At 42.6% G+C, this 14,787-nt stretch overlaps 1 protein-coding gene across 2 annotated transcripts in view; it reads right to left on the bottom strand.

Annotated features, from left to right (window-relative positions):
- RNF213 (ring finger protein 213) overlaps window positions 1-14,787 on the bottom strand; it is a 2,973,532-nt gene that overhangs the window by 642,140 nt on the left and 2,316,605 nt on the right. For both annotated transcript variants that reach the window (XM_078654076.1, XM_078654077.1), the window contains exon 45: window positions 776-890. In XM_078654076.1, coding sequence (XP_078510202.1) covers window positions 776-890 — 115 coding nt within the window. The remainder of the gene's footprint in view (window positions 1-775; window positions 891-14,787) is intronic.

Genomic DNA, 14,787 nt, shown 5'->3' with positions numbered 1-14,787 from the left:
TCAACAAGGGCTGTGAGGATAGGAAGGCAACACGTGGTACTTGGAAAAACAGAGAGTGTATAGTAAAGATTTCCACCGATAACCTAAGCAGTACCTCTCCCTTCCTCTTCGACATCTCATTTCTTATGTAAATGAGGACATGCAAAGGCAGAACTGAAGGATTGCACAACAAAAAGAAAACGCCACAGAAGAAGTCAAATGCTTCCCCAGTGGACAGGTTTAAGAGAAAGCACAGCAATCGAGCAAATACAGCAGCCTTCTGTCCCCAGCAGAAGCAAGAAGAAAATAATCCCATGGCAAAGGTAGAAGCTTTAGGATCCAGCAGCCAGTACTGCCCAAGGAAAGTACAAAGAGAGGCCCATGTAGAAGCTCTACAGGCAAGCACCCCAGAGGCCAAACCCATCACCAGCATTGTCTCTGGTCGCCCCTTTGACCAAACAGAGGAATCCGTAACCACCTAATAAGTCTAACTCACTGTCCAACATACAGACAAAAGATCACAATCTGAAATTAGATGGTTTCCCTTTTACAGTCCGTGCCAAGAAAGGGGGACAAGGTTAGTTAGAGGAAATTACCTTATGTAAATTAAGAATTGTAAAAGAAAGAAAGAGTTAATACATCCTGGGTATACAAACGTCTATACAGGGAAAAATACAAACAAGCTTTTTATTCCTAATCGAAATAAAAGGGCTTGGTTCATCTGCAGCAGTAGCCCAAATCACCCCCAAACATTATATATCCAAAAGGGTAAGTGGAAAGAGAGGCCAAGACTTACCTCCAGACAGTTGACAAAGAGTGCATACATTTCTGTCTTATCATCCTCGTCTAGGATAGCCTTGTCTTGCAAACTGGAAAGATACTGCTGCACATAATCCTTAACATCGTCAAAACTAAAGAGGGAAAGAACCGAAAAAAACATTAAACTGACACCGAATTGACACACCAAACATGACCCCTGCCCTATTTCATCATCCAATACTGAGGGCCAGGGTGGACATCTTCCTTTTCCTTGGCACTGAGCTCTTACAGGACACATCTGTCTTCTGTACAAAGACCGCCGTGAAAGTAGTAAATAATATGCAAAATGCCTTTGTGACAGGTGTCAGGCCCCCACTGTCTCCATATGGTATGTGTAACCTCCCTACAATAAAGCTCTAGTGCAGGAAGCCCCAATAGGCATTAGGAACCTTAAAAGACACATTATGTCTCAGCTATATCAAAAATAAAAAAGAAGCTTCAAAAACTTGGCTTCCGGATAAACCTGTTGGTTTCCATACATGTGGTAGTTGCTGCGTGTGCAGGCTGGGAATGAAGACAACTATTAGTTTGGGATACAACAGATCTGAAAAATACTTGATTAACAGTTTTATCAACTGTAATACCACATTCACTGTGTATGTAATCATATGCTCATGTAATCAGATATGTATTAGCAGCAGTGTGCGAAATCTCAAAGTGTGAATCCAAGAACATGTCAGAGCAAAAAAGAACATTGACATCAAATATCCCGTTGCAAACCATATATGTAATGTTCATCCAAACAATAAGAATATCAAGTTTCATGCCATCGATCATGTATCCATAAATGGAAGAGGTGGTGATAGGGAATTGTATTTGAAGCAAAGAGAAGCTAAATTGATAGGTCACCTACGTAGTGTTAAGATGGTTCTTAATGTTAATAATGAATTTCATTATTTTCTATAAAAAGAACCCCAGACCATGAAGAAGATCTCGACTTAACATATTCTCCCTATACAAAGGATATAACTAATTTCTCGAAAGCGTTGGAGATGTTACCAAGAAAAACTATTACTGCCATTTATGGATTGGCTTATATAATGTGAAATGAGTATGTATGAGAACTAAAAGTAAAGTTTAAGAAGATCAAGATATACAGCTTTTTGTAGCTGGTTAAATGTTAATGTCTCATCAAGTATCCTTGATGTGGGTACTTTAAGAACATAGCAGTTTCTGGAGTATCTTTTTGGACTAACCTGTGAACAGGTTTTGTTTGACAGTAATTCCCTTCTGCAAAATGTAAGTGAGCTTTAACCTATGCAAAATTAACTAGTACCAATAATTTCTCTGAACTCAGTGATAATAGCAGTGTCTTCATGTAATGTTTTCCATTTTAAGATGTAGGACGCAATCTACTTGAAAACAGTACGTTTTCTGTCTCAACATCTACTTTAATAGCATGGTGTTGCTATGGTCAAGAACATGTCATCATGACGAATATTATTCAAAATGGCGCGCATTGTTTTGATAAGAAATGTTTGGTATTTCAACCTATACCTCCACAAAGGAATGGGAATTAATGACTTTGATCATTGATCCCCGAATTTGTGACTATATATGAATATACCAAAATGAAACAAAAAGATATGGAAAACAAACTGTTCACGATAATTTCAGGAACACCATGACAATGAAAGTGTTTCTATGTAATGTTTCCCAGTCTAAGATAGTGGACGCAATTCTCGCGGAAAATAGTGCATTTTCTATCTCAACGTCGCCCAGCTGTTTTGTGTTGTAAAACATTGGTATATAAAGAGAGGAATAGGAGCGTACCTTTGTTGCACACAACCCGGGCAGACGTCAGGAAGCTCGTTACTGGTTATCATACCACTGGTAAGAGAAATACTCCTCGTATTGTAATAACTATGGTCCAGCTATATGTCCTTTTAGGTTTTGGAGTAAATTGTGGCCTTTGTTATTTTATTTTGGGCAACATACCCATCTTGTGGTTGTCATGAGTTTACATAGTAACATTAGCGCAATTGTACGATGTTCGGCGTATAGTTAATACATGCTTCTCTAACTAGTCAGGGATCACTAAGATGGTGTCTCCATGTTTTTTTTTTATGTACATGCCATAACTTCAAGATGGCGCCCCCCATATTTTAATCTCACTTGGCGTGAAAACGCTGTAAGAGAAATATTTTCTGCACCGTAATGGTTATGGTTTAAATACACTTTTTTTATGTCTTTGAACTAAACTGTGGCCTCCCTTGCTTTATTTGAATAACATGCTTATTTCTTGCGGGTAATTCTAGATTTGTGGTGACCGAGCGTACTAACATTAGCACGGTTTTACGCAGATCGATGTGTATTTAATACATGTTTCTTTAACATATCAGGGATCCCCGAGATGTTATCTCCCTATATTGCTACTAGTTTAGCAAAGAAAATGTTTTAAAATCATGAAGGCGTCCCCAATACTCTAAATTTAGTTGGTGTTCGACCCATGTAAGGTAAACAAATTGCTTGTGCAATGTTTACTTTATTTGTATTTGTTAGTGAGATAATACACTAACAATTTTCATCATGAGAAATTATATTGCAAATTTGAATCCACATCAACACTATGCAATCGGGTCTGTTCAGTACTTTCTTCTGATTGTGTGAGAGTAAACAGACCATTTGATATTGTTATAATTACATGGGCCATATTGTGACAAATGTTTTCGCTAAGCATGTTTTGCTACTATTCGGTTAACCTTAAATAGGTTGTTTCATAATACAGACTTCATGTAGGATCTGGAATTCTGACAAATTTGTGCGCATATCTTAGGAGTGCATGTATTGCAAATACCTAAATCTCCCTCTCTTCCATTGGTTAATGAAGTTTCCTGTAACTCGAATAAACTGCGAATTAAAAGCATAATTGAAACATACGACAATGATTGCCTAAACAGAAAGAAACGCTTCTTTTAGGGTATACCTCTCGAATGCAATAATAATAATTGAAGCGTATGTTCGTAATTCTCATTTTTCTTGAAATAACACATTATGGGTCTTGATTAATGGGAATTAATAATGTGCTTAAAGCATTGAGGTGATATGTATAGAAAATATCTGTTATTTTCTCTTCAGGTGCTTATAATTACAAGTTACCAAAAGTGTCCAGGACTTACCTGTGAATAGACTTACTTCTTTGAAAACATTCATCTTGAATTGATATAAGAGGTATGTTAGGTCAATGACCTTTCAAACAGAATGTTTAACAAATGTCTCATCAGAAATGTACAATATGTCCTGATTGTCATTATAGTTACCTTTGACGGAGTTGACCCTCACCGATGTATATTGTTTTTGTAGATAATTAATTGAATGTAATGTATGGTTTTGCAAATATTGGTAATGTAAGTGATGTTTGAATTATCCAAAAATTAGCAAAAAGGAACAACATGATGGGATACATGGTGATACTGTGCAGCCTCTCTTTCACTACCAATACAACAGTGTATGACCATATCTTGCTCCATGTGTTACCATGTACTCCATAGTTCAGGAGATGGATGTCTGATCTTAACTCTGCGGTGACTTTATGTAGCCTGGCTTGCCCTCAGTGTCAGTTTGGGTTTAAATAGCAACAGCATTACAGTACCTCCCTGCTTCTTTGATGTAATTACACATGTGGGCTCAGAGGTAGACCCATTTACAAACTAAATTATCCACCTTCTGTGAGGCCTTTTTATTTTTTTTATGTAATTATGTCAGTCAGTGGTTATCCTTAGTGAGTACCGCCATTTACTCGTGGCATCCAAGGGTCACTAACCCTACTGCAATCCAACTGGATAACAAAGCTGCTTCCTTTACGTATGCGACTGGACAATAGCAGTGAAGGGGAGTATGCTATGAGTACTACAGGAGGGCAGAAACCCAGACAGAAGACAACACTCTGCAACATTCAGTTTCCTCAATCAAGCTAGAACTCCCTGCCTCAATATTAGTGGCTGGAATTCCGTTCCACTGTACCGCTAGCAAACACTCGACTATTTACAAATGTTATAATGGACGCTTGTTAGAAACTGGGTTTGGCAGAGGTATGCACCCTATCCAAGCAGGAACCACCATGCTAGTCAGGGTAAGTCACAGACACACCCTAAATTAGCCTGTGCTCACCCCATGTAACTTGGCACATAGCAGTCATGTAAAGCATTTGTGCAACACTTCAAACAGTAAAATAGTGAAACCCCCACACAAAAAGATACCACAGCTGGTGAGAAAATTAGAGCTTAATTTAATGAACAAAACAAGACCAAAATGACAGAAATCCAAATAAGTAGAACCGGTTATGAATTTTTACAAGAAGAAACTGAAATGTAGTGCTTAAAAGCAAAAAGCGCCAATCTGGGCTATCTGGTCATGCTAGACCGGGATAAAATCATACGTTCAGGCCAACCACGATGGAGTGGAAAGCCTTGGTTGGATACAGAGAGCCTTGGCCAGCTGCAAAATACCTTGTTTGCATCGACTTCAAGGGAGATGTGAGGAGCAGACGAGGTAATGTGTTGACGTCAATCCTTAAAATGGAGGTGGTACATCGGCTCTGGGCCGCACAAAGTCGATGATGGAGATGATGCGTAGCGTAATCAACAATGTGATGAACTCAATCCTCATAGCAGCGATAAGGCATTAGCGTCAATAGAGATGTGGCGGTTCTGAGCAGCACAACGGCATCAATGTGTGGATTTTTTTGGGAGGAACACTTTACACCCACTTCCAAGGGTCTGGGTTGGCACCAGTTGGCAGGGTAAGACTCACAGATGGCAGAGTCTGGGTGTTGTAACAGGGTGGTTGGAAGTCTTTATGTCCATGAAACTTCAAGACAGGAGGCAAGCCAGCAATCCCTTGGAGCGACTCTGGGTTCAAGTGATGCAGGTCCAGTCCTTCTCACCCAGGTAAGGATGGCAGCAAGTAACTCAGAACAACAAGGCAGAAGTTCAGCAAAGCATCAGTTCAGTAGAGTGGCCATCTGGCAGAGTGGCAGTACTTCAGCAGCAAAGCACTCTTCCTTGCTGGCAGAGTCTTCACATGTCTAGAAACGTAGTAAAGTGGGGGGTATCTGAGGTCCAGTACTTATAACCAGTTCTGCCTTTGAAGTGGGGGAGACTTTAAAGAGATGCCTTTGAAGTTCACGGAGTCCCTGCCTTTCCTGCTCTGGCTTCAGACTCACTAAAGGGGGGTATGTACTGCTACGTGTTGGGACAGGGCACAGCCTATTCAGGTGTGTCAGCTCCTCCTTCCCATCCTGCCCAGGATGGCCCATAAGTCACACCTAAGCTCCCTTTGTGTGTGGCTGTCTAGAGGTCATGTACAAAGCCCAGCTGTCGCCGACCCCAGATGAGTATTCAGAGACCGGCAGATGGCACCAAATAGCAAAAGTACGAAAATCCCAACTTTCTAAAAGTCACATTGTCAGGATTCCAATTTAAAATCCGACTTCACCATCAGTTGGGATTTTAAATTGTGATTCCAGAGACTTAATATATGGGGGTCCCATCTCTTACCAACCAGAAAGTACGCCTATAAAATGTAATAATGAAATCACAATGTTATCCAATGGGAGACAAAGGCCTTGCAGTAGTGAAAAACGAATGTAAGAGTTTTTCACTACCAGGACATGTAAAAAATTAAAGTATATGTTCTACTTTTGAAGGACACGGCACCCTCCCCTGGGCTGTCCAGGGCCTACCTTAGGAGTGACTTATATGTACTAAAAAGGAAAGTTTGGGACTGCAAAGAGACTTTGCTTCACAAGTCAACATGGCAGTTTAAAATTGCACATTCAGGCTCTACAATGTCAGGCCTGAAACAGGTTTAAAATGGCTACTTACATGAGTGGTGCAATCAGTGCTGCATTCCCACAAAAAGCATTTACAGGCCCTGGACACATGTAGTGCACTTTACTAGCGACTTTTAAGTAAACTGAATATGCTAATTGTGGAAAAGCCATTGTTACCATATTCTAAGCAGAGAACACATGCACTATAGCACTGGTTAGCAGTGGTAAAGTACCCAGAGTCCTAAAGACAGCAAAAACAAAGTCAGTTACAAAGGGGGTCTGAAGGCAAAAAGTCAGGGGAAACCATACCAAAGATGCCAGGTCTAACAACGCTGATGTGAACACTGCATGATTTATAAACTGTTATCATGTCCAGTGCTCCAACACATCAAATTAAGGCAGCACTGTTGAAAAACAAAAACAAAAAATAGTTCAATGGCAGAGTTAAACTGTGGAGTAAAACTGATGTCAGCTTGTGGGCTTCAATATGAAATATTTACATTTACTGCAACTTATAATACTTATGTACAAAGTCTCAGGTCAATGGAAGAGAGATATCAAACAAAAGCAAATATTAGCTATGCTACATCTGGGCGTTTACTTTGATGGTCTCTGGGACAACACTGTACAGCTCAGTGGGTCGAAGTCACAGCTGTGACTTTTCCAGTTAAAAAGAATAGTTCAAACTCCCTAGATTGATATGCCTTCACTCAAACAGGAAGGATCCTCTCAAATCAAGTCAATGTCAGAATTTCAGGGACTAGAGAACAATTGTCCAGTTATTGGTGCCCAAGCGGGACACTGTTTAAGATTTTCTGAGAATATTTAAGATCCTTCTTGGTCTCAAGGATTTGCAGTTAAGACAGGACACACTACGAGAACAGCAAGAAGTCCTATCTTTTGGCTCCCATATCTCAAAAACAAGATTCCTCAGTAACACGGGCACCCACTGAATAGACAGCACTACTAGTTCCAACTGGGAACGGAATATTCGCGTTAGGGAACTACAACTCAAAACTGTGATTATGACCAAAACCCGTGGATCATAATCTTCTGGTTAAACGATTTAATAAGTTCTTGGACATCCAAGAAAATATATATATATATGGAAAATGCTACTTACCAGTATGCATCTGTTCTTGGCATGTAGAGCTGCAGAGTTACACACTATGCATAGATGGCCACCTAGTGTTGGGCCCAGATGTTTGCAGTTTGTTTTGATGTAGAAAAGTCTTTGGAAGTCACGGGATAGGTGACTCCTCCTTTGGATGATACTGCACATGGGCATTGGCTCCATCCCCAGATTGTTTTTCGCCATTAGGGAAGTGATGGAGCTGTACAAGAAGTAGTGATGTCCATGTAGTTTGTATCCAATTAAGATAATACTGGAACAGATAAAGGTAGCCGGGGAGGCGGGTGGGCGTGTGTAACTCTGCAGCTCTACATGCCAAGAACAGATGCATACTGGTAAGTAGCATTTTCCGTTCGAGGAATATGAGCTGCAGATTACACACTATGCATAGATTGTATAGCAGTACCCACCTTAGCGGCGACCACCTCTATCTGTTGCAGTTGTTTGAAATAGTTTTTAGTACAGCCTTGCCCACAGTGGCTTGTTGCTTAGTTTGCACATCTACACAATAGTGTTTTATGAATGTGTGCGGTGTAGACCATGTAGCTGCTTTGCATATGTCATCTAAGGGAATGTTCCCTAAGAATGACATAGGAGCCCTAACTTTCTTGTAGAATGGGCTTTTGGGTAATTGTTAACGTACGCTTGGCTTTCTGGTAACAGATTTGTATGCATTTGACAATCCACCTTGCAATTCCAGATTTTGATATGGGATTTCCTTAATGTGGTGGTGAAATGGACACAAAAAGCTGTTTTGCGAAAACTTTGTGTTCTTTCTATGTAATAAAGTAGCGCTCTTTTAACATCTAAAGTGTGTAGAGCTCTTTCAGCGACTGTGACTGCGAGAAGAATACGGGCAGCTTCACAGATTGATTTAGATGGAATGGTGAAATTACTTTTGGAAGGAATTTAGGATTAGTACGAAGAACCACTTTGTTATGATGCATTTGCAGGAAAGGTTCTTGACTGGTAAATGCTTGCAGTTCCCTTACTCTTCTAAGAGAAGTAATGGCTACTAGGAAAGCTACTTTCCAGGTTAGGAATTGCAATTCCCATTTGTGTAAAGGTTCAAAGGGCGGCCCCATGAGACGTGTGAGAACGACGTTTAAGTTCCACACTGGTGAAGGTGGTGTTCTGGGAGGGAATATTCTTTTCAGCCCTTCCATGAAAGCTTTTAATGCTGGTACTCTAAAAAGAGATAGATGTTGTCTATTTTGTAAGTATGCTGCTATAGCAGCAAGGTGTAACCTGATAGATGTGTATGCTAAGTTACACTTTTGAAGGTGTAGGAGGTATCCTATGATGTGTTGAATAGACACATCCAGGGGGTTTATGTTATGTGATTGTTTTGACAGTATATCACAAACCTTTTCCACTTAGCAGCATAACATGCTCTGGTAGTGGGCGTCTAGCTTCTTTGATGACGTTCATACATTCCTGAGGAAGGTTAAGGTAACCAAACTCTATGACATCAGGAGCCAGATCGCTAGGTTGAGCTGAGCTGGGTCCGGGTGTCTGATCTCTCCATGGTTCTGCGTTAATAGGCGTAGAGATAGGATTAGTTTTTGGTGTGGCACCACCGATAGTTGCAGCAGTGTGGTGTACCACAGTTGTCTGGCCCAAGTTGGAGCAACTAGAATGAGTGTTAGGGAATGTTGCTGTAGTTTGCGTACCAATAATGGAAGTAGTGGGAGATGAGGAAAAGCGTAAGCAAATCGTCCTGACCAGTTCATCCATATCGCATTGCCTTTGGACAATGGGTGTGGGTATCTGGCAGCAAAGTTTGGGCATTTTTCATTTTCGTGGGCGGCGAAGAGGTCTATCTGAGGTTGTCCCCACGTTTGGAAAAACGTTTGAAGAACTTGCGGATGAAGTTCCCACTCGTGGATCTGCTGTGTCGGTCGACTTAGTAGATCTGCCATGGTGTTTTGTACTCCTGGGACATGTTGGGCTAAGAGGAAGATCTTTAGAGGTATAGCCCATCCTCATATCCGCTGTGCAAACTGAGAGAGCTGCAGAGAGTGTGTCCCGCCTTGTTTGTTTATGTAGTACATTGCTGTCATATTGTCTGTGCAGACTAAGACAGCTTTGCCAGACACTTGAGTTTGAAAAACTTTTAGGGCTAGAAAGACAGCTAGCAACTCTAAGTGGTTGATGTGGAGTAGCTTTTGTTGCGGTGTCCACCTGTCTTGCATGGTGTGATGCAGTAGTTGAGCTCCCCAGCCGGAGAGCGACGCATCCGCTGTCATTATTATTTGGGGAACTGGCTCTAGGATCGGTCGGCCCTTTGAAAGGTTTTTTTGTGCTCCACCATTACAGAAAGCGACGAGTCCGCCTGTCTACCAAGACTAGGTCTGTTAATGGACCATGAGCCTGGTTCCACTGTCGTGCTAGGCACTCTTGAAGTGGACGCATTTGCAGTCTTGCGTGAGGTACTATAAATATGCAAGATGCCATCATTCCTATGAGTTGCATGAACACTCGAGCTGGAAGCGAGTGTTGTGGTTTGAATTTTGTTAGTAGCGTTTGTACACTTGTTATCCTGGCTGGAGAGGGATAACCTAGTGTTAATTGGGTGTTTATTGTAGCACCGAGGTATTTTAGTGTGTGTGAGGGAAGCAGATGTGACTTGGTGTGATTTACTGTGAATCCTAAGTTGTGGAGTAGTAGAACTGTGGCGTGAGTGTGTTGTACACACTGGCCGTATGAGCTTGCTTTTATGAGCGAGTCGTCCAGATATGGGAAGACGTGAATCTGCTGTCTTCTTAAGTGTGCTGCTACGACTGCTAGGGATTTGGTAAACACTCTTGGTGCTGTTGTGACTCCGAATGGGTAGCCTTTGAACTGGTAGTGCTTCCCGTCTAGCACAAGTCTGAGATATTTTCTGTGCGCTGTGTGGATAGGAATGTGGAAGTAGGCGTCCTTGCGATCTAGAGTTACAAGGAAGTCGTTTTGTAATAGGAGCGGAAGGACTTGTTGAAGTGTGACCATATGAAAATGGTCTGACTGTATGTAAATGTTTAGAGGTTTGAGGTCTAGAATAGGTCTCAGAGATCCGTCCTTTGGAATTAAGAAATATGGGGAGTATACTCCCTTGTTGTGCTGATGCTTTGGAACTATTTCTATTGCATTTTTCTGCAGGAGAGATGCCATTCCTGTCTGAGCAGTGTCAAATGTTCTTGTGACATTGGACACTGTCTGGGTGGTATGTTTGGGGGGGTGGATGTTAGTTCTAAACAGTAACCTGACTGGATTATTTGAAGCACCCACCTGTCTGATGTGATGGTTTCCCAGGCTGGTAGATATTGCTGTAGTCTTCCCCCGACCGGAGTGGAATGTGGGCTCCACACCGACACAGTTGCACTCCAGTAATGACCTGTGGAGTCTATTGAGGCACCACTTCTGCAGTGCTGTCAGCTGCTTTTGAGAGTGTCTGCACCAACAGACATAAAGCCCCACAAGCAAACTGGTGTGTGGAACATGGCAGTGGGCTGCCGCCGGTCGCGGTAGCTCTGATCCCACCAGGAGATGTACCCCAAGCTGACTGACCTTTCTCCGACGGACCTGTTTTTGGCGGTGAGGGGTTGGGGGGGGGGGGGGGGAGGCGGATAACGGGCCCTCTAAACCCGCTATCGATGATGCCCGGTTGATTTTCTCTTGTTTCCCCGTTGCTTCGCCTGAGTGCTGGCGCTAGTCGGCGGTCCCGGGTTTTGAGACCCGGGTGGCCGGATAACATGGGAGTGGAGATGGAGGTGGAAGCGGAGCCTGAGGGGCTTGAGTTCTGTGGAGGCCGCGGAGAGTGTTGTGCGAGACTCTGGAGGAGGATTAGGTCGGCGGCGGCAAGGAGCGACTTTCGTGCCCCTGAGGAGAGAGGAGCTGTGGTAATATTGTCAGTAGGGAGAGGGAAAGGCCGCATCCAGCGGTATATCCAAAAATTCATTTGTGCGCCGTCACGGCGACAGCTTGGTTTTTTTCAAGTCCTGCCCATGGAAAAGGGCTCTTCTACCTCAGGTTTTGGGAGCATAGATACCGCTCCAAGGCAGTGGCCAGCTACGAGTCCCAGGGTTAGGGAAAAGTTCACAGCTACAGAAGAAGGGGGAGGGGGCGAGAGAGCTGCCTGTCAAGAACAGGTACCAGCTTCGCTCCCAGCTAGAGTTGCAGAAAAAAGATTGACTGGTTGTCCAGGGGCAAAGTACAGGGGGCGCGGGAGTTGTTGTTCCACTTACTCCTCTGAGAAAGAAAAAAGAGAAAAAGATGAAGGTGGGGGAGCTTAAAAAATGTAAGACACTGAAGGATCTCGCCCCATCATTAAAAACTACGCCCTCGCTCAAATCCTATTTTAAGATAATGGAGCAAGTGACTATTTCTAAGCGGCGGAAAGCTCCCCCTTTATCTCCCACTTTATCTTCCTCCAGACAGTCTCCCGCTCATTTCTCCATTGAAAATCGGTATTCGCCCTTAACTTGTGACCCAGATATTGAGGAGATCTCCCCTACATCAGAGATGTTTAATCTCCCGGGTCCAGCTGAGCATGCCAACTCGACTCAATATTCAGGTTTAGACCCCGATTCTACTTTTAGTGCTAATATCAACATTGGTACAGTAGTTAGCCCCGCATCAGTCCTATGTTCAACATCGTGTACTGAAGTAGAAGGTGGGGAAAAAATGAAACAAGGTGCGTCCCGGGGAGGATCTGAGGATCTGAATAGCGGACAATCACAGCTGGAGTTGCAACTACAGTCCCTTAGAGGGGACTTACTTTCTAAATTTGAAATTTCTGAGGCAAACCAAAAAGGAATCCACGAAAAGTGTGAAAACCTGGAAGCTAAAATGGATGATATCTGCAAGCGGACTGGGGTTCTGAAAACAGAAGTGGCTATGGTCTGAGCGGTAGTTCAAGGGCATATAAAAGATATAGTGGGGTTAAAGGCGCAGAATAAGTCACTCCAAATGGATATTGAGAGGCTCGAGATCCATGTCAGAAGGAACAATTAACAAATTTTGAAAATTCCAGAAGGAACAGAGAGTGGGGATGTTAAAACATTCATTTGTAAGCTTCTTAGAGAGGGAGTATTAAAAGACAGGCCCGATATAGACCTCGAGAAAGAAATCCAAAGGGTCCACAGAGATCCCTTTAGGCAGCACCCAGATAGGAAAGCTCATAGGAACATTTTAGTTAATTTCCACACTTATGCGGTCAAGGAGCCGATATTGGGAAGAGGGCTTACTGACATGTCACTCCAATTTGACTCTGTGAAATATCTTATCCGCTCTGATGTGGGTAAAATGACAGCACAAAGGCAATGGGAGCTCGGGACTAGAATGCCGGAGTTGAGGAGACTGGGTGCGCATGTCCAGATGAAGTTCCCCGCATTACTGAAGGTGATGTGGAGAAATAAGCTTCATAACTTTACTACCTCCAAAGAAGTTGATACATTTTTGATCTTAATGAAAGAAAACTCCCATTGAGGGGCCATTTAGCTGGGGGTGTTAGGCTTGAAGCTGAAACCTTAGTGGCATTTTATATGGGGTCCTTCTATCTTATATGGTTAAAGTACAAGGAGAAAACAAAAGGTTTAAATGGTGTAGTAAGTCAAATAAAATGCAGTTTGGGAAAAAAAAGGGAGGAAAGTTTGTATATAACTATATAACTATAAGAGGGTCATAGCATGTTAGGTTTCACATAGGGGTTTGTCCTGCTGTCGGATCAAGGGAGGTCCCGAAGGAGATAAGGGTGGGTTCCTCGGGGGGGGGGGGGGGGTTTGGAGGGGGTCACGGGGGGTAAGGGGTAATTGTGGTCAAATAGAAAAAATTAATCCTCATACAACTGTGAAGAATGAGAATTACAATGGCCGTGTGGGAACAGTTTTTAGTCTATACAAGGGAGTCCCAAGATGAATAGCACCACTAATAAAATCAAGTTAATCAGCTGGAATGTGAATGGGTTAAGAGATCGGAGGAAGATGTCCAGAGTGAGTGAGTTCCTTAACAATTGTAAGGCCCATATTTGCTGTCTAGAAGAAACCCACCTAGGAGCACAGGAGTGTAAGTTGGTGTTCGGTAAGCTTAGTTGGGTCCAAGATCTTCTTTATTCCGAGCAAAAGGGCAGCACCAGGGGAGTTGCAATAATAATCAGAAGGAATGCAGGGATTATCAATTGGGGGTTTCCCGCTGGTGTGTGCAGTTCACTATGGGCCAAACCAAGATACTCCAGGGGCCCTCCTGAAATTAGAATCTAGCCTCTCTGGAACAGCAGCACCCATCATCTTAGGGGGAGATTTTAATTTGATATTTGATGAATTATTAGATCGCACCTCAAAAGCCAAATACACACCCCTTCGCAAATCACACCTGGAGCTCAGAAATATCATTAAAGATTTCAATTTGACAGATATCTGGAGAGTCAAAAACGGACATAAAAGGGATTTCTCCCTTTACAGTCAGAAGTATAGACATCACTCCAGAATGGATTTTTTCCTGCTGGATCAGACCATCTTTTCAGCAGTAGATTCCCTTTCATATATTCCAGCTATACTTTCGGATCATTCTGCGGTAGAGTTGATTGTTAACTTTAAACAAAAGGAATGCCAGAGAAGGTGGAATCTGGACAGATCCCTATTACTGAAGGAGGAGGTCAAGTTGGATCTAGTTACCCATTCAGATGAATATTTTAGGCATAACTGCGGTACTGCGAATGATCAGGTTGTCTGGGAGGCTTTGAAAGCCGTTTTAAGAGGATTATTGACTACGATGATGATTAGGGGAAATAAATCTAGAAGGTTGGAGGAGGAGTGCCTCCGGAAGATTAAGGAAAAAGAGCAAGATTAAGGAAAAAGAGCAAGAACTCCAGAGGGCCTCAACAGTCTGCCAGAATATAACACCACGCCTGCAAATTGAGCTCGATGGATTGCGGGCAGAATTCCAAGCTAGTATGGACAAGATTTTAAAAGAGAGGTGGGATGCTATTAAGCTCCAAAACTTCTCTTACGGTGAAAGATGTGGTTCTCTTCTTGCCTGGAAAGCCAGGACAGACAGGGTAAGGAATCAAATTAAAAGTCTATCTCAGAGTAGCAAAGGAACTATT

The sequence above is a fragment of the Lissotriton helveticus genome, chromosome 7 (assembly GCF_964261635.1).
Source record: "Lissotriton helveticus chromosome 7, aLisHel1.1, whole genome shotgun sequence".
NCBI lineage: Eukaryota > Metazoa > Chordata > Amphibia > Caudata > Salamandridae > Lissotriton > Lissotriton helveticus.
Note: the sequence above shows the minus strand (reverse complement) of the source record. Positions and strands in the feature narration are given on the sequence as shown.